Below are 21080 nucleotides of genomic sequence, written 5' to 3' on the forward strand. Positions count from 1 at the left end.
CCCTTGCTTTCACTATATTTGATGTCAGTATAACTTGTGGAGGAGATGGGGAAAAACCAGTTGTTTAAGGATACAGGTGGACCTGTTGCAACAATGAGAAGTACAAGTTGTCATGTCCAAAACGAACTTTACAACGTTGGTGCGGGGGGGGGGGGGGGGGGTTGGGGGGGTGAGGAATGGAGAAGGATTGGGATTAGGGGGGGAGGGGGGAGGCTGGGAAGGGATGTGAAGGGTAAACAAAGGAGGAGGCTGCAATGCTTGGTAAGAAATGTACACATTATCCTGCCCATGTAACTGTAACTCCTCTGTACAGTATGTTCACAAATAAAATTAAATTAAATTAAAAAAAAAAAAAGAAGAAAACCAAAAATGGCACTGTGGCTTAAGCAGTAGAGAGCTTGCCTTGAGTTGAAGAGCGCAGGGATAGCACTCAAGCCCAAAGTACAAGCTCCATGACCGACAAAAAAAAAGACAGATGGAGGGGAGGGGGAAAAACAAGTCATTTAAATAAGGATACAGGTGCACCCATTGCAACAATGAGAAGTACAAGTTGTTATGTCAAAAACCAACTTTACAACTTTGGTGGGTGAGGCCGGTCAGGATTGGGTGGGGGCTGTGGGGGGAGGAAGAGAAGGGATGGGAAGGGGAAACAAAGAAGGAGGCTACAATGCTTGATAAGAAACGTACTCATTATCTTGCCCATGTAAATGTAACCCCTCTGTACAGTATTTTCACAATAAAAAATAAATAAAAATTAAAAAAAGAAGGAACAATCTGATAATAAACTTTATCCCTATAATTAAAAAAAGACAGAAATAGATAATAAAAATAATCATTAATCAACAAATTAGAGTAAAAAACCACAGAGTGGATGAACATAGCAAAGTGCTGGTCCTTTTTGAAACAGTAATTATTTGTCTACAGTAAGAATGTGTGTGAGTGTGTGTGTGTGAGAGAGAGAGAGAGTGTGTGTGTGACAGAGAGAGGGAGAGAGAGGGGGGAGACAGAGAGAGAGAGAGAGACACAGAGAGAGAGAGATAGGAAGAGAGAGAGGGAGGGAGGGAGAGAGAGAGAGAGAGAGAGAGAGAGAGAGAGAATCCCAAGGAGGCATGAAATGAGTGCCTGGATAATGTATTTGAACTTTTTTGTTCCAGACTAACACTCTGTCATTTGAGCCACAGCTTCACTTTCAGTTTTTGGCTGGTTAATTGCAGATAAAAGTTTCACTGGTTTTTCAGCATGGGCTGACTTCAAATTTTGATATTCGCATATGAATAGTTTGAATTACTGGCATGAGCTACCAGCCTACCATAAAAAATTGCATCAACGTACTCAAAATGCAGGTGTTACTAAACACAATTTCTCACAGTACTGGCCTAGGAAGGAAGAAAATGGGTTTCAGCCTTTTAGTACAGAGCTCATGACAGTGACTCAGGTTGATTGTAATAGCATCACTTCATTTTCTGCAATGACAACTGAAAGGGAGGAGATAAAGGCATGCTGGAGTAAAGCGAAGAATTTACTGACTTGTAAAGGAGAAACTATCTGGAAGGAATTGTAGTTGTTTCAACTACCAAGAAAAATAATGAAACTGAGCTGCTCCAGGTGCAATAGGGATGGAGGTCAGTGGAGGGGGACAGGGAACATTAATGTGTGTGCCCAGAGTTTCCTTAGGCATTGCCCATCCTCAGAACAAAAGAGCAAATACGGATAAAATGATGCATTACTTACGGTGTGTGCTCTTCTTGCCTGGAATCTTCCCTCTTACTATGATCTTTTCCCAAAGTGTTGAGAGGGAAAAACCCGGTGATTGTCACATCTCCATCAATGTGTGCTCGGTGCTTCATAGTAGAAAAGCAGGCAATGCCAGCCAAGGACCTGACAAGGAGGGGAAGTTGGAGAAGAAGGAGTGTGAAAATCAAATAGAACATCCCTGCAGCATCTCACAACCGGCAGGAAATGAAGCCCATAGGTTAGGGCATGCATATTCATATATATTTTATATATGCATGTGTGCCTTTTTATTGATATTTAAACTATAGTTCCATTTTAATCAAAGCCTCTTGTGAGTCCCCTGAAGTAATTTGTAAAACTCCTCCCTGTGGCTACATCTGTGGCCTTCATCCAGGAGAAAAACATGAGTTGGAAAACATGTTCATGGATTTGCCTTCTTCACCTCAGGTGCTATGATTTCATCAAAGACTACAGAGTGAGGCCCCAGAGATGGAGTTATCTTGGAAAATTGTTGGTTCAACATCTGTGTCATGAAACTATTTCCATGAAAGGCATTTGGGAGGATGCAACTGATCGCCTCAGAGGATGCCATGTCCTGTGAGATGTCAACTAAAGTTCTGAGAGCATCATACTCTGAGGTTCGATTCACACACACAGTGTCCATTACTGCCACAGAACTTTGGTGGTTGATATTGGCGTGTTTTAAGAAGAATTCCATGTGTAAAGGCCTCCAGAAATACAGCCATTTACTATTGCCTGAGAAAGCAATAATTTTCCTAAAACAAGCAATTACATGTCAATAATTTATGATGAAGGCTGAAATTGCGTTTTACTTTTGCAATATAAAACTTTACATTCAAACATGATGTACTGGGTTGAGAACATTTGGAAATAGAGGAAATTTTTCTGTATCACAAACAAATCAATATCAAAAGCATCCCTCTGTTTTCTGCTTGTCAACATATGTTAGAACCAAATTCCATGCAGAGACTTCAATGTCTCTGGAGAATAGTGATATTTCAGGGAAATGAACACACTCTACCCCGTGCTGTAGTGTTGGATGTGTATTTTAGTACAGTTGTTCACAATCATGCATTGGGTATGAGAAAATATACATCACATTTCTTCTTTAAAAAATGTAGGAGGAGGGATGGGAAGGTGGCTCAGTGTTAGAGTGCTTACCCTGTATATATGAGGCCCTGGGTTCTATTCCTCAGCACCACATAAGCAGAAAAAGCTGGAAGTGGTGTTGTGGCTCAAGTGGTAGAGTACTAACCTTGAGCTGAAGAGCTCAGGGCGGTGCCTGCACCCAGACTTCAGGCCGCATGACCAACAAAAAAAAATGTAGGAGGGAAAGAAAAATCTTTTCTAACAAGATTGTTACTGATTGTTTAAAGAGGTATGTTCATTTCAATATACATCACTTACTTTTTATTGTAAAAATACCCTACAGAAGGGTTACAATTACATGGGCAAGGTAATGAGTAGGTTTCTTATCAAGCTTTGTTGCCTCCTCCTTTATTTCCCCTACTCATCCTTTCCCCTCTTCCCCTATTCACTTCCCCCCACCCCGGCCAAAATTGTGAAGTTAGCTTTTCAACCTAACGTCTTGTACATCTCATTGTTGCAATGGGTCCACTTGTATACCTATTTAAACAATTTGTTTTTTTCCTTTCCCCTCCACAATACCAATTTCAGATACAGTGAAAACAGGGGTTATACTGTGGGGGAAGGACATACAAAGCAACAAAGAATCATCTTATAAACATGTTAGAAACAACTGCAAGAAAGAAAAAAAAACATTTGAGTCCATATCTGGGGGTTCATTTCACCTAACATCAACTTTTCTGACCATTTCTGCTTATCTAAGACATATACAAGTAACTGCAAATAAAGGAAACCATGGAACCTATGTTTCTTTGGGCCTGGCTTACTTCACTTAATATAATTTTTTCCAGTCTTTCCATTTCCTAACAAATGGGGCAATGTCATTCTTACTGATGGAGGCATAGAATTCCATTGTGTATATGTATACCACATGTTCTTGATCCATTCATCTCCTTAGGGGCATCTGGATTGGTTCCATATCTTAGCTATGGTAAATAATACTGCAATAAATAGTTGTGCTGGTAGGTTTAGTATGGTCTTGTTTCTGAACATTTGGGTAAATGCCTAAAAGTGGGATTGTTGGGTCATAGGGGAGCTCTATGTGGAGTCTTTTGAGGAACCTCCATACTATTCTCCAAAGTGGTTGAACAAGTTTACACTCCCACCAACAATGCAGTAAGGTTCCCTTCTGTCCACATCCCCTCCAGCATCTGTTGTTATTAGAGTTTTTGATTATAGCCATTCTAACTGGGGTGAGGTGGTATCTCAATGTTGTTTTGATTTGCATTTCTTTTATGGCTAGGGAAGTTGAGAATTTCTTCATGTGTCTATTGGCCATCTTTCTTTCCTCTTCAGAGAAGTTTCTCTTTAAGCCTTTAGTCCAGTTATTTATTGGGCAGTAGTTTCTTTGAGAATTTGTAGTTGGGGGATTTACGTTTCTGAATTCCAGATATATTTTAGATATGAAACTCTTGTCTGTTGTATAGCTAGTGAAGATCTTCTCCCAATCCATGGGCTTTCTATTGATCTTGCTAGTCCTTTGCCATGCAAAAGCTCTGCAATTTCATGCAATCCCATTTGTCCAGCCTTTCTTTGATTTGTTGTGTTTCTGGGTCTCTATTAAAAAAATTTCGGCCTGTGCCAAGGAGACCTAGGGTTTCTCCTATTCTTTCCTGTAATTTTTTCAGAGTGTCTGACATTGTCCCATTTGTTAAGAAATGGAAAGACTTGGAAAAAAATATATTGAGTGAAGTAAGCCAGGCCCAAAGAAACATAAGTCCCATGGTTTCTCTTATTTGCAATAACTAGTACACGTCCTACAAGCAGAAAAGTTCAAAAGCTATTACATATGACCATATAAGTATGATGTTAAATGAAATGAGCCCCAACATAGGGACACAAATATTTTTTGCTTTCTTGCTATTGTTTCTAAAGTATTTATAATGTACCATGTAATTTTTTTGTTTCTTTATACGTTCCTCCCCCACGGTGTAACCCGTTTTCACTGTATTTGATATCAGTGCCCTGCATCTTGTATATACACTTTTCTAATTTAGGAAGGGGAAGGGAAAAAACAAAATGCTTAAGTAGGGATACAGGTTGACCCATTGTAACAACGAAATGTACAAGGCACTATGTTGAGGGCAAACTTTACAACTTCAGCGGGTTTGGGGGATAGCTGTGGAGGAGGGAAGGAAGGAATGGTAGGGAGAAAACAAAGGAGGAGGTAATGATGCTCCATAGGAAATGTACTCATTATCTTGCTCATATAACTGTAACCCCTCTGTACAGTATTTTTACAATAAAAATGCACCAAAAAAAGGAAAATGATGAAACTGTAGATTAGTGATGCTAAGTGGAGCAATCCTGGTGCAAAAAGCAAACACTGCATGTTTTCTCTCATATGAAGAATCAAGTTGAATCTGAACGTTATCAGAGATTGTTGAGGAAACCAACAGAAGGGTACAGGGGAGAAGGGAAAAATGAGGAGGGGCAAATATAACTTTAAAAATTCTATTCTACATAACCTGTATGAAAATAGATAACTGAACCTACTGTTTCCTTTTTCTGAGGCTTTTATTAACATATATTATTTGTACAATGGGCAGTCATTGTGACATTTCCATAAGATGTACAAGGTACCCCAAACTCAGCCCCTCTGTCTCCATCTCTCATTACCTCTCGCCCTTCTTTAACCAATTTCAATAGATTTCATCGCTGTACTTCCATACATGCATATAATATATTTTGATCACATTCATCCTTTTACATCTTCTCCATTCACTTTCCCCATTACCTGGCACCCACTCCCCTAACAACACCTATTTTACTTTTGTTAATTTTTAGCATATACTAATTATACAGAGTGGAATCTTGCTGTAATTTTCATATGCATATATTATAATTTAGTCAGATTCACCTGTCTATTATGCCCTCTTAATGTTTTCTTAAGTTTAATATAGCCAGGAGCCAGTGGTCATACCTTTAATTCTAGCTACTCATCAGGCTGAGATCTGAGAATCATGACTCAAACCGAGCCAAGGATGGTAAATCCACAAGACTCTTATCTTTAGTGAACCACTAAAGGCCAAAAGTGGCACTATGGCTCAGAATGGTACAGCACGAGCCTTGAGAAAAAGAGCTCAGGGACAATATCCAGGACCTGAATTCAAGCCCCAGGAATAGCTTTAAAAAAAAGTTTAATGTAAAGAAGAAATATTCATGGTCACTATAATCAGAGAATTTTGCATCAAAATCATATCAAGATATATGATCTCACATAAAGAATGGTGATCTTCCAATACCACACGCAAAAATAACAATGCTTGTGAAGCATGAAGAGAAAGCAGGACTCTTGGCAAAAAGGAATGTAAATTCCTCCTTGCATTTTGTAAGGAACTTTGAAATGAAACTTTGAGACATGGAAAGGGTTAAGAGATCAGAATGCCATGTCTGACAGCATTCAGAAGGCCAAGAGCTATGCCCAGGAAAGGTCAAACAGTCAAGGCAGGGCAGAGGTCTAAGTTCTTCCCCTAAGTGTGTTTAAATTAGAGCTGTTTGAACACTAAAAGCTTGAGACCTTGGAGATAAGATGGATGGATGTCTGTTGCAGTTGAAACGTTTAATGCTCCCTTCTGCTCCCTGACAATAAGGTAGTCAATTATCACTACATATACCAACTATACCTCATGCTAATGGTTGTAATCATAAGATATATTGATACCCTATCTTGTGCACATACTTATAGCCATCTCACAAGTGGGACCTTCAGCCTCAGAAGCGGTCAATGAGCTTTTGCATCCCCTGGCCCCTAACTTTCCTATCCCTCTCATTTCTCCATTCTTTGCTTGGTATCCCATCACCGTGTTGTTCTATGGTTGCAGTTAGTGATAGCATTATTGAAAACAGTATGGTGCTTCCTCACAAAGTCATCAATGGAGTTACCATGTAATATCAGAGTATGAAACCAGAGGGGATGAAATCAGTATACACAAAATATGTCTAAAGTACCATTGCATATTCCACTCTTACTCATAATAGACAAGACAGAAATCAACCTGAGGAACTGGAAAAATAGGCAAAGAAAATATGGTGGTGATAGTGGTGGTGGTGGTGGTGGTGGTGGTGGTGGTGGTGGTGGTGGTGGTGGTGGTGGTGGTGGTGTGTGTGTGTGTGTGTGTGTGTTTCATCACTGTGTGTGTAGTCCATGGAATACTCTGTCATGAAAAGACTGAAATTCTACCACTTTAGAGCAATGTGGATGACATGGGACAGGGAGTATTAGGTTCAGCAAAAAAAGAAAAGAACAAAATTGCAAAATAAGCACACATTTGTCATTTTGATGTGAGAGCAAGCAACCATCTTAGTGATGAAGAGAACATAGCATCAAATATGAGCCTGGACAAAACCACAGATGTTTAATTGGTACAAGGTAAGGGCAGTGGATGAATAACTTCTAATGGTCCACATTATATTGTGAACTAACTATGGTTGACTATTACACAGCTGGTGTTCTACAACTTCAGCCTTGCCTCCAGCCTGGCACTTTGTTATTGGAGACGGAAGCTTGTAGACATGTCTGCCAAAGCTAATTGCAAACCACTATCCCCAGATCGCAACTCCATCCAGGAGCTACAATTATATACATGGGCCCCTGGCACCCAGTTAAATAAGATTTTTAAGGCTCTCTATGAAAAGAAATAATAAATTTCTGAGGAGATGGATTTGCAACTTAAACTTATCAGATCACTATGCACGCCATACATGTATTGAAATGTCTCATTCTACCCCATAAAGAGTATAACTCAACCATAGCCTATCTTTAAAACTTTTTATTTCAACCCTGGGCTGGGTATCTCACACCAGTAATTCTAGCTACTCAGGAGGCTGAGATCTGAGGATCATGGTTCAAAGCCATCCCAGGCAGAAAAAAACTCAAGACTCATCTCTAATTAACCAGCAAAAAGATACAAGAAGAGGTGTGGCTCACGTGGTAGATTGCCAGCCTTGAGTGAAAAAAAATCTAAGGGACAGTGCCCAGGCCCTGATTTCAAGCTCCAATACTGGTACAAAAAGAATGCATAATTGTTATTGTCAACAAATATGTCTATATCTCTAGTTATACATGTGTGTATATGTATGCAGATACATATGTATATACATATGCATCATTCAAACTAGAGCCTACAGAGTAGCCTCTCATTTTATGACCTGCACCAAGATATCATAGTCAGAGTGGTGGAAACATCAATATTCTAACCAGAAAAGAAAGAAATATATGATGCAATATATTTAACTTTGACATCATCTGTTCTTCATATAAGAAAGGGTCAGTAATTCTGGCTCACGAGGAATCTTTCTGCTGCGGCTTATTGCAGAAACCCTAAGTACAAAGTCAGCGATGCCTTAGAGTAGGGAAGCTGTCCTCCTGATGAGCTTCCTCAAGGCCTCTTTCATGTCCCTGTTCCTCAGGCTGTAAATGAAGGGGTTCAGCATGGGTGTGACCACTGAGTACATTACAGAGGCCATGGCAGTCTTCCTGGGAGGGTTGGTCACTGCAGAACTGATGTACACCCCCAAACCTGTCCCATAGAACAAGGAGACCATGACCAAGTGAGACCCACATGTGGAAAAGGCTTTGTACTTGCCTTGCATGGATGGCTTGATCAACACAGAAGAGATGATCTGAATGTAAGAGAATAGGATTCCAGAGAAAGGAATGCCACCAAACACTAAAGCTGCCAGGTATATCAGTACATTGTGTATAAAGGTGTCTGAACAGGCCAGCTTGATGACCAGAGCGAGTTCACAGAAGAAGTGGGGGATCCCCAGGTCTTTGCAGAAGGACAGACGCAACGCCATCAAACTAAGGAGTAGGGCATTTACAATACTACTGAGCAGAGACAAGAGAGTCAGCAGGCCACAAAGACGAGGGTTCATGATGACCGTGTAACTCAAGGGATGGCAGATGGCCACGTAACGGTCATAGGCCATGGCTGCCAAGAGACAGTTTTCCAGGCCAGCAAAAAACAAGACGAAGCAGGCCTGTGCCAAGCAGCCTGTATATGTGATGCTTTGGTCCTGTGTATGGATGTTCGCCAGCATCTTGGGGACCGTGCTTGAGCTGATGCTGATGTCAGCCAGGGACAGTTTAGACAGGAAGGAGTACATGGGGGTGTGGAGGTGAGGGTCTGCATTGATGGCCAAGATGATGAGCAGATTCCCCATCACGGTGACAAGATAGATGGACAGGAACACTCCATAGAGGATGGGCTGAAGTTCTCCATCTTCCGTGAGACCCAGGAGGAGGAATTCTGCTACACCCGTTCGGTTTATTGCTTCCATATTGTTTAGGAGACTGATTAGGGGGTGGGGGAAACACAGGTGATGGGATGGAAAATGGATGAACAAAGGTCTCTCATGGTAGTAAAACATATACCTACTGTGCTTTTATTTCTACCTTGGTATTGTCTTGTTATATATTTGTACAAAGGGCGTCCAATTCAACATGTCTGCTTAAGAGTGCAACACATCTTGATTAGTGTCTACGCTTTTAAGTTAATTTTGCCCAATTTTTTAATCTTTTAAAATATAGATTACAAGCTTACTATCTTTAAGTAGTTGTACAAAGGAGTTGCCATTTAACAATGCAATTTATAAATACAACGCATCTTGCTCAGTGTGAACCCTTTCAAAAACACTTTCACTCATCACTCCCAACCCAACCACCCCATCTCTCATTCTTCCTAATTTTGTAGGATATACATTGAATTATTTTGTTTTCTGCATCTTCATTTTCTCTTTTTCTTTTTACCAATTTTATTGTTGTTGTTTGCCTGATATTTCTAGGCCCTTCTCTCTCTTCTCCCAGTTTTTCTGTATCTTTATTACTTTATATCTATCCCTTTCTATAGATCAATGCCATGGTTTTCTCCCATATGCTTATAATATAAATAAAAATAAATAATACAATAATATAAATATAACCTAAATAATACAATAAATATAAATAATATAAACAAATAATATAATAATATACAGAATATATAATATAATAAATAAAATAATATCAATAATAGTAGCAGTAAAATAAATCTGACCTAGATTTAGCAACATAAACATAAAATAAACCTATGAAAGTAAAGTAAAAAAAAATGTGCTTACAATAAATTAACAGTAGTCTAGAACCAGTGGCTTACACCTGTAATCCTAGCTACTTAGGAGGCTGAGACCTGTAAGATTTCAAAACTATCCTAGACAGAAATGGAAACACAGTGGGTTTTTGTTGTTGTCATTGTTGCTGGCAGTGGTGAGAGTGGTGGTGTTTGGTTTTGGTTTGGGTTTTTTTCTGGGAGGTTGGGCAAAGAGGAGGTGTATTTATTTCCTAAATTGTCTTATGAACTATAACCCCTTATTAATCAATAAACTCAAAGAGAGTAGAAAAAAGAAATAAAATAAAATAATTGAATAAATAAAACAATGGAGTAAATCTGCATTATACAAAAATTTTAATTAGCTTAAAAGTAACAGAAATAATAAAATATTAATTTATAAAAATAAGCTAGAAATTACTGTCAAAACAATGAAGACCTTATATCTATGAGTAATCATTTAATGAAGAATGTTTTGATTGGTTTAAGTTAAAGGAAGAGGAACAGGAGAAGGGGAAGGGAAGAGGTGAGTCCGATCAAGGTACATTGGATGCAGATAGGAGGTATCAAAATGAAGCCCCCTTTACACCTAATCTATGCTAATAGAAATAGTGGAGATAATAAATATGAATATTAAAGGTTTAACTTTAAGAAAAATTTACATAGGGTGCCACATTTGTGTTAGATAATGCTAAGAAAATGAAAAAAATAGAAACTTCTCCATATCATCAGACACATAAGGATTTTATATTTCCCTTTCTCTAAAGAAAGGGAAACCCTCACTAGAGGTTTTATTCAGTATTTCAATGAAATTTCATGTCCTCAAGTAAGTTTACTAAATTATTTTATTCTCTTGGTTGTATTTTTTTTTTTTTTGTCGGTCATGGGGCTTGAACTCTGGGCCTGGGCGCTGTCCCTCAGCTCTTCAGCTCAAGGCTAGTGCTCTACCACTTGAGCTACAGTGCCACTTCCAGTTTTCTGGTGGTTTTATTGGAGATAGGAGTCTGACGGTCTTTCCTGCCCGGGCTGGCTTTGAACCGCGATCCTCAGATCTCAGCCTCCTGAGTAGCTAGGATTACAGGCGTGAGCCACCAGCGCCCGGCTCTCTTGGTTGTATTTTTAAACTATTTACACTAGACCATATTTTATTTTTTCCCTTTTAATAACTTTTTATTGTGAAATACTGTACATGAGCAATGTAATGAGTACATTTCTTATCAAGCATTGTTGCCTCCTCCTTTGTTTTTCCCCTACTATCCCTTCCCTCCCACCTCCACAACTACACTCCCCCTCCCTGCCTAAATTGTAAAATTCATTTTTCATCATAGTGTCTTGTACATCTCATTGTTGCAATAGGTCAACCTGTATCCCTATTTAAACATTTTGTTTTTTCCCTTCCCCTCCACAAATTATACCAACATCAAATACAGTGAAAACAGGGGTTATACTGTGGGGGAACGACATACAAAGCAACAAAAAAATCACATGGTATGTTATAAATACATAAGAAACAATAGCAAGAAAGAAAAAAACACTTGTGTCCCTATCTTGGGGTTCATTTCACTTAACTTCATCTTATCTGGTTATATGTATATAGCTTTTGAACTATTCTACTTGTCCCAAAAATACACTAGTTATTGCAAATAAGGGAAACCATGGGACCTATGTTTCTTTGGGTCTGGCTTACTTCACTTAATATAATTTTCTCCAAGTCTTTCCATTTCCTAACAAATGGGGCAATGTCATTCTTCCCGATGGAGGCATAGAATTCATATATATATATATATATATATATATATACATATACATATATATATATATATATCACATTTTCTTGATCCATTCATCTACTGAGGGGCATCTGGGTTGGTTCCATATCTTAGCTATAGTAAATAATGCTGCAATAAACATAGTTGTGCTGGTAGCTTTTGTATGGTCTTGCTTATGATCATTTGGGTAAATGCCCAAAAGTGGGATTGCTGGGTCATAGGGAAGCTTTATGTGGAGTCTTTTGAGGAAACTCCATACTACTTCTACATGCTAGTCTTAATTTTTGACTGATTATTTTGGCCTGGCTACTTGACTTTATTCCAAAATGTCTGACATAACCATTTCTCTCACTGAGGGATATTGTATTACAGAGTGAATACATAACACATTCACAAATATATCCACAGACATTGATAAAATGTGTAATGTGTCAGCTGATTTTTTAAAAACGTATGGAAAGCAGTTAAATGATACTGCTTGACTCTACCAAATGAAGAAGAGAATAACTGATTATATAAATTCAGGTCTTTTTCTCTCGCTATCTGTGTGTGTGTGTGTGTGTGTGTGTGTGTGTGTGTGTGTGTGTGTGTGTGCATGCACATGTGTGGAGCTTGAACTCATAGCCTGTGCCCTGTCTTTGAGCTTTATCACTCAAAGCTGGTTGCTTACCACTTGAGCCACAGCTCCACTTCTGGCTTTTTTTAAGGGGGGCAGCGGGTGATAGAGTAGTTCATTAGAGATCAGAATCTCACAGTCTTTTCTGCCTGGGCTGGTTTTGAACCATAATCCTCTGATTTCCTGAGTAGCTAGGATTATAAGCATGAGCTGGTTGTTTTTCTAATTTTTAACATTCCTTCATTATACTATCCCAGGCATTTTTACAAATAATCTACATACCTATATATATATACAACAAAACTCCATTTTTCCTGACTCCCTTTGTTATTGTAAGGAAAAAAAATCTCCCACTAGAATACTATGTTAATATTTACTAATTTGAGGAGCATGGATATGGGCTTCTAAGTTGATGCTGTCTCCTCAAGTAAAACAGAAATAAAGGAGAGGAGAATATAGCCTGAGAATCTGCATCAATTTCTTGATTTCTCTAAAAGTTTCATGATCAGGCAATAATCTTAACCAAAAATCTGTTCTGTGAAAAGATATCCTAAGGTCTTTAGCCAGAAGTAAAAAGGCAGCCTGATGGCTTTTCCATGGACCAATAAATTACAGAGAATTTCAACATATCCTCAAAAGCTCAACATTGAGCAAGAGTAGGTTGCTGTTGAAAATCTAGTTATTGCAAATAAGGGAAACCATGGGACCTATGTTTCTTTGGGTCTGCCTTACTTCACTTAATATTTTTCCAAGTCTTTCCATTTCCTAACAAATGGGACAATGTCATTCTTTCTGATGGAGGCATAGAATTCCATTGTGTATATATACCACGTTTTCTTGATCCATTTATCTACTGAGGAGCATCTGGGTTGGTTCCATATCTTAGCTATGGTAAATAATGCTGCAATAAACATAGTTGTGCTGGTAGCTTTAGTATGGTCTTGTTTGTGATCATTTGGATGTTAGGAGAAATGAACCCCAAGATAAGGACTCAAATGGTTTCTCTTTCTTGCTATTGTTTCTAACATATTTATAAGATGATTTCTTTGTTGCTTTTTATGTCCCTCCCCCACTGTATAACCTCTGTTTTCACTGTTGGTATAATGATGTTGGTTGATTTGTGGAGGGGAAGGAAAAAAACAAATTGTTTAAATAGGGATACAGATGGACCCATTGCAACAATGAGAGGTACAAGACGTTATGTCAAAAAACAAACTTTACAACTTTGGTGCAGGGAGGGGGCAGGAGATGGGAAGGGATGGGAAGGTGAAACAAAGGAGGAGGCAACAAAGCTTGATAAGAAATGTACTCATTGCCTTGCTCATGTAATTGTAACCCCTCTGTATAGTATTTTCACAATTAGAAAAAAAGAAAAAAGAAAATCTGGAAAACTTTCCATCATGTATCATAAGGTTAGAGTCAGATATTAACAGAATAAAGGCTTTTTCAGGCACTGGTACACAAGGAGAAGACATATGTAAACGATGGATAATTAGGAAAATGGGCCAGGCATTGGTGGCTCACGTTTGCAATCCTAGCTATTCAGGAGCCTTAGGTCGGAGGATGGCAGTTTGAAGCCAGCCTGGGCAGGAAAGTCCATGAGATTATTATCTCCAATAAAGTACTCAGAAAAACCCAGAAGTAGTACTGTGGCTCAAGTGGTAGAGTGCTAGCCTTGAACATGAGCACAAAAAGGCTCAAGGACAGCGCCCAGGCCATGAGTTCAAGCCTCATGGGTGATCTTATTCTGCTGGACTTATGTCACAAAACACATGAATAGATGAAGACCTCTCATTGCTTGGCAAAATATAAATAAAAATATTTCAGATTACCTGGGTGTCCACACTAAGGGATCGTGTGCAATTCTTCCATGAACATGAAAAAGGAAAAGTGGAAGTTCTGCTTCAGATATCCCCAAAAGACAGCAGAACTCTCCTGTGCAGAAATCTCTCAGACAAGGGCCAGGTATACTGCTTCTGGACCACAATATGGCTGCTATGTGGTGATCCAGGCAGATTGTTATCAGTCTCTTAGATCCTTCGGGACTCAATATCCCAAACTGCTAATTAATGATTCTAAATTTTTGAATTCCTGTGTGATTATAGGGCAGCACAAATCCTAAAGGATTGAGCCTGAGAGATGAAAAAATTTGATCTGGCACTAATCCATCCAGAGACCACAGGAAGCCTGCTTCTCTCATTCATATGTTTTGAATCAACCCAAAAATACCTTGCATTCTCTCATCAATTTTGGTTTTGTTATCAAGTGCAAGTATTTCTTTTTTTTTTTAAATTTAATTTAATTTTATTTGTGAACATACTGTACAGAGGAGTTACAGTTACATGGGCAGGATAATGTGTACATTTCTTACCAAGCATTGCAGCCTCCTCCTTTGTTTACCCTTCACATCCCTTCCCAGCCTCCCCCCTCCCCCCCAATCCCAATCCTTCTCCTTCCCCCCCTTCCCTCCCCCCCCCCCCCCCCCCGCACCAACATTGTAATGCTCGTTTTGGACATGACAACTTGTACTTCTCATTGTTGCAACAGGTCCACCTGTATCCTTAAACAACTGGTTTTTCCCCATCTCCTCCACAAGTTATACTGACATAAAATATAGCGAAAGCAGGGGTTATATTGTGGGGGAGGGACATACAAAGCAACAAAGAGATAATCTTATAAATGTGTTAGAAACACATGCATGAAAGAAAAAAACATTAAAATACACATCTAAGGGTTCATTTTCCTGACATCACATTATCTGACCTTTTCCGCTTGACTCATACATATACTAGATATTACAAATAAGGGAAACCATGGGACCTACGTTTCTTTGGGCCTGGCTTACTTCACTTAATATAATTTTTTCCAAGTTTTTCCATTTCCTAACAAATGGGGCAATGTCATTCTTTCTGATGGAGGCATAGAATTCCATTGTGTATATATACCACATTTTCTTGATCCATTCATCTACTGAGGGGCATCTGGATTGGTTCCATATCTTAGCTATGGTAAATAATGCTGCAATAAACATAGTTGTGCTGGTAGCTTTAGTGTGGTCTTGTTTGTAAACATTAGGGTAGATGCCCAAAAGTGGGATTGCTGGGTCATAGGGGAGCTCTATGTGAAGTCTTTTGAGGCACCTCCACAGCAAGTATTTCTTTACCTTATCCTAGTAAAAATGTGAGAGGGACTGGGAAGGTAGCTCAGTGGTAGAGCGCTTGCCTTGCATGCCTGAGGCCCTGGGTTTGATTCCTCAGCACCACATAAGCAAAAAGAAAAAAGCTAGAAGTGGAGCTAAGTGGTAGAGCACTAGCCTTGAGCTGAAGAGCTGAAGGACAACGCCCAGGCCCAGAGTTCAGGCTCCACGACCGGATCCCCCCAAAAAAAATTTGAGAAAGTTTAACATCTAATTTAGGCTTGTAGATTCAGTTTGTATTGTGCAGAGATGCATCAATTGTTTGTATAAATTCCTGGGATAGTATAACGAGTGTCTGTTTAAATTAGAAAAACAGCTGAGCACCAGTGGCTCATGCCTATAATCCTAGCTACTCAGGTTGAGATCGCAGTTCAAAGCCAGCCCAGGCAGAAACTCTAAGAGAGTCTTATCTTCAATAAACCACCCCCCAAAAAGCTGGAAGTAGAGCTGTGGGCTCAAGTGGTAAAGTGCTAGCCTTGAGCAAAAGAAGCTCAGGAACAATGTCCAGGCCCTGAGTTCAAGCATCAGGACAGGCAAAAGAAAGAAACAACTGCCCAATAAGTGGGCTAAAGACTTAAAGAGAAACTTCTCTGAAGAGGAAAGAAGGATGGCCAATAGACACATGAAGAAATGCTCAACCTCCCTAGCCATAAAATAAATGCAAATCAAAACAACAATGAGATACCACCTCACCCCAGTTAGAATGGCTATAATCAAGAACTCTAACAACAACAGATGCTGGAGGGGATGTGGACAAAAGGGAACCCTACGGCATTGTTGGTAGGAATGTAAACTTGTTCAACCACTTTGGAAAATAGCATGGAGGTTCCTCAAAAGACTCCACATAGAGCTCCCCTATGACCCAGCAATCCCACTTTTGGGCATTTACCCAAATGATCACAAACAAGGCCATTCTAAAGCTATCAGCACAACTATGTTTATTACAGCATTATTTACCATAGCCAAGATGTGGAACCAACCCAGATGCCCCTCAGTAGATGAATGGATCAAGAAAATGTGGTATATATACACAATGGAATTCTATGCCTCCATCAGAAAAAATGGCATTGCCTCATTTGTTAGGAAATGGAAAGACTTGGAAAAAAATTATATTAAGTGAAGTAAGCCAGGCCCAAAGAAACACAGGCCCCATGATTTCCCTTATTTGCAATAACTAGTATATGTCTGAGTCAAGCAGAAATGGTCAGATAAATTGATGCTAGGGAAATGAACTGCAAGATAAATATTCAATTTTTTTCTTTCATGTGATTGTTTCTAACATATTTATAAGATGATATCTTTGTTGCTTTGTATGTCCGTCCCCCACTGTATAACCCCTGCTTTCATTGTCTTTGATGTTGGTATAATTTGTGGAGGAGAAGGGAAAAAAATCAAATTGTTTAAATAGGGATACAGGTGGACCCATTGCAACAATGAGATATACAAGTTGTTATGTCAAAAATGAACTTTACAATTTTGGTGGGGGATTGGGGGAGCTGGGAAGAGATAGGAAGGGGAAACAAAGGAGGAGGCAGCAATGCTTGATAAGAAATGTAGATTATCTTGCCCATGTAATTGTAATCCCTCTATATGGTATTTTCACAATAATAAATAAATAAATTTTTTTAAAGAAAAAAATAAAGAAAAAAGTATCCAATGAAAATATTTGCAAAACTTGTATTTAAACACTCAATGATTTTGAAGGAATGGATAAAATGAATAAGTATCTGTGCATATGGGCTACCTAGGATGAACCTAAATAGATATATCACACACAATAAGTTTAAGCAACAATAAAGAAACTTCAACATTTACATGCCCTGAGACTAGAGAGATTCATGGCTGAATTCTAACAGACTATTTATTAGTAGTTCAGAAGTATAAAGGGAGGAAATGCTACTAAAATATTTCCCTGATTGCAAAATCAGTTGAAGATATGTTTTTTATTTTTATTTTTTTTTGTCGGTCGTGGGACTTGAACTCTGGGCCTGGGCGCTGTCCCTCAGCTCTTCAGCTCAAGGCGAGCGCTCTACCACTTGAGCTACAGCGCCACTTCCAGTTTTCTGGTGGTTTATTGGAGATAGGAGTCTCAGGTCTCTCCTGCCCGGGCTGGCTTTGAACCGTGATCCTCAGATCTTAGCCTCCTGAGTAGCTAGGATTACAGGCGTGAACCACCAGCGCCCGGCTAAGATATGTTTTTTAAAAGAAAGAAAAAGCACTGGAAATGTGGCCTAGTGGTAGATTGCTTGCTTAGCATGCATGAAGCCTGGGATTCTATTCCTCAGTACCATATACACAGAAAATGCTGGAAGTAGTGCTGTAGCTCAACTGGTAGAGCATTGGCCTTGAGCTGAAGAGCTCAGGTACAGTGCCCAGGCCCTGTGTTCAAACCCTACAACTGACAAAAAAATATATAAAAAAGAAAAAGCAAACTACAGATCAGCTTCTTTGATGAACATATATAGAAGCATTCTCCAGAAAATACTGGGGAAGATTGTACACCATGACAAATTTCATTTCATTGGAAGAATGCCAGGATGGTTCAACATATATTGATAAATACACTGGTGCATGTAAAGATAAGACAGGAAAAACATGACAGGATCATTTCAATAGATGCCAAAAAACCTTTTGACACCATGAATATCTCTTCATGATAAACACCCAAAAAGATGAGGAATAAAAATTACTTCAATACCATAAAGAGTGTATACATTTAATGCAGTTGTACTAATGGGGAATATTGGTTGTCACACACAAGGGAGTTGTGGGGTAGAGAGAAGGATTTGTTTATAACCATTAAAATGTATATATATATGTGTGTGTGTGTGTGTGTGTGTGTGTGTGTGTGTGTGTGTATATATCTGAGCAAGCAGACTAAAGGATGGTATAAGCTTTTGCAGGTGTGAGATTCCATGAGTAATTCTTTTTAATTTGGTGCCAGTCCTGGGACTTGAACTCAGGGGATGGACTCTGTCCCTGAGCCTTTGTACTCAAGGCTAATAATGCTCTAACACTTGAGTCATGGTTCCACTTCTGGCATTTTGCATAGTTAGAGGTAAGACTTTCCTACTTGTGCTTGCTTTGAACCATGATGTTCAGATATCAGACCCCTGAGTAGCTAGGCTTATAGGCATGAGCCACCAGCACCTGGCTCCATGGAGTCATTTAATCTAGCATAAATGTTCCGTTCACTTAAATCCAAATGGGCACACAGAGGTTTATCAAGGACACACCAAAAATGTGGACCTGAAAATAATGCCTTCTTTAAGTTTATTAGAAGCTTTCAAGGTACATTGTGCATATATGTTTGCACATTTTAAAATGAAATCTCCTTATATGACTAATCTATGTTAATAACATTGCAAAAAAAGTAAGCATTTCAAAAAAAATCTTAAAATTTCTTGAGAGTATCCCTGTGGAGTGTTTATAGGTTGTAGTTGGTTAGATAGTTAAATCATGGAAAGAGAAACCACAAATAAAAGGTTCTAACACATTTATTTCCACAAGAATATTTTTGAATACGGTGAAATGGATAAAAAAATGTGATTGAATGTAAATAACCATTTCCTATAGTCTATCATCAATACATACAATAAGTAAATTCAGAGGCAACTTCTTCAACAAACCTCATTAATTATGTAATATCATTATGGATATTTCAAAATACAGAGCATTGAAAATGCACTCCAAACATACCATGACATTTGTGAAGTCTCTGGTGCATCATTTGAGAAAACTGAGGCACATGATTCATGTTACCTCAACTTTTCATTAATTAAAATATGTGTAAATGTGCCTATCATGTCATAGGTTTAAAAAAATTGCACGGAGCCAGGCATTGGTGGCTCACATCAGGAATCCTAGCTACTCAGGAAGCTGAGATCTGAGGATCACAGATCAAAGCCAGCCTGGGCAGGAAAGTCCGTGAGACTCTTATCTCCAGTTAACCACCACAAAATAGGAGGTGGCTTTGTGGCTCAAAGTAGTAAAGCACTAACCTTGAGCACAAAAGCTCAGGGATAGCTCCAGATCTAGAGTTTGAGCCTCATGATTAATAAGAAAATTCCAATGAAATGCTAACATTTCTAGACTGTTTGTCCTAGGAAAGAATATGATTACTATGCTAATTCAAAACAGAAGATATTTCTAGAACAGTGGTGGGTAGATAAGGAAGTGTCTTGATTTGGGGAATAGACTAAAGTATCAGAAGTTCTGCCTAGTAAGTGCAAAGCCATGAGTTCAAAACCAGTAAGGAGGAGGTGAAGGGAAAAGAGGTATTGATAGCTACACAAGGCTTTCTGAGTTGATGGTAAGGTTATAGTTTTCAAATACGGAAAGAATTATTTAGACCCATTTCATACAAGACTAGTTGGATATTATCACTGAGCCGTGCCCTAGCTCTCAGGGCTAGTTCACCAAAATTCATAGCTGCCTATTCTAGGGTGAATTGCTTCAGATGGATGCACATAAACCTGAAATGCTATTACATTGCTGTAGCTCTGGAGAGAAAGTCCAGCATATCATGAGGAAGAATTTCTTTGAGAAGCTTCATAAATGGCACCAACCATCAGCCATGGCTATTCCTTTAGCAGTGGTAAGAGCATTACTTACCTCTTTCATTTTTCCTAGCCTAATGGCATCACTAAACATCCCTTAGGGGAGTTTCTGTCACCAGGCATTACCCCTCCCCTGCACACACACACAATTTATGGTCAGATTCTGCTTCTAAGAAAGCTGACCAAGAAAGCTGACTCAGAAACCTCACCTGTGGTATTCATACTGAAGTGGAAACCTCCAGAGCCATTATGATATCTGTTCATTGAGAACTAAGAGATAGGGGTTTGGCATCCATAAGGAAATGCAAAGACTTGTGAAAAAAAATTATACTGAGCTATGTAAGCCAGACCCAAAGACACATAAGCTGCATAGCTCCCCTAATTTGGTTGTGTTTTTTTTAAATTATTTCCCCGCCCACACCTCCCATTCTATCCCCTAATTTGTAATAATTAGAATGTGCCTATAAATCTACACGTAAACCCAATGGATAGTAAAAGGCAAAAAATTAACACCTGGACATGATTAATTAAATAGCACTGTTAAGTATTTACACAGTGAGAACAAAGGAGGATATTCTTAGGAGAGGATCACAAGTGCTGAATAGCTATGTGCATATGAACATATAAAATGATGCTTATTGAAATGAACTACAAGAAAGGGAAACAAGAGGTTTGTTTTTGTTTTTGTTTGTCAGTCTGGGGCTTGAATTCTGGGCCTGGGTGCTGCTCCTGAGCTCTTCAGCTCAAGGCTGTACCATTTGAGCCACAGTGCCACTTCTGGTTTTCTGGTGGTTAATTGGAGATAAGAGTCTCATGGACTTTCCTGCTTGGTCTTGCTTTGATCCATGATCCTCAGATCTCAGCCTTCTGAGTAGCTAGGATTACAGGTGTGAGCCACCAGCACCTGGCAAACAAGAGGTTTTTTTTTTTTTTAATTTCACTGTTTCC

The 21080-nt window shown here is 39.0% G+C and overlaps 1 protein-coding gene across 1 annotated transcript; it reads right to left on the reverse strand.

The window, feature by feature from the left end:
• Positions 1 to 8247: 8247 nt before the first annotated feature.
• LOC122119768 (olfactory receptor 7G2-like) lies at positions 8248 to 9189 on the reverse strand. Its single transcript, XM_042693818.1, has one exon. The coding sequence runs from the start codon at positions 9184 to 9186 to the stop codon at positions 8248 to 8250; it is 939 nt and encodes a 312-aa protein (XP_042549752.1). The 5' UTR covers positions 9187 to 9189.
• Positions 9190 to 21080: the final 11891 nt, after the last annotated feature.

This window comes from Dipodomys spectabilis, unplaced genomic scaffold (assembly GCF_019054845.1).
Source record: "Dipodomys spectabilis isolate Male_0828 unplaced genomic scaffold, ASM1905484v1 ptg000173l, whole genome shotgun sequence".
NCBI lineage: Eukaryota > Metazoa > Chordata > Mammalia > Rodentia > Heteromyidae > Dipodomys > Dipodomys spectabilis.

Coding starts and splice junctions, on each gene's coding strand:
- LOC122119768 (XM_042693818.1), bottom strand. CDS start 9,186: ATGGAAGCAATAAACCGAACGGGTGTAGCAGAATTCCTCCTCCTGGGT.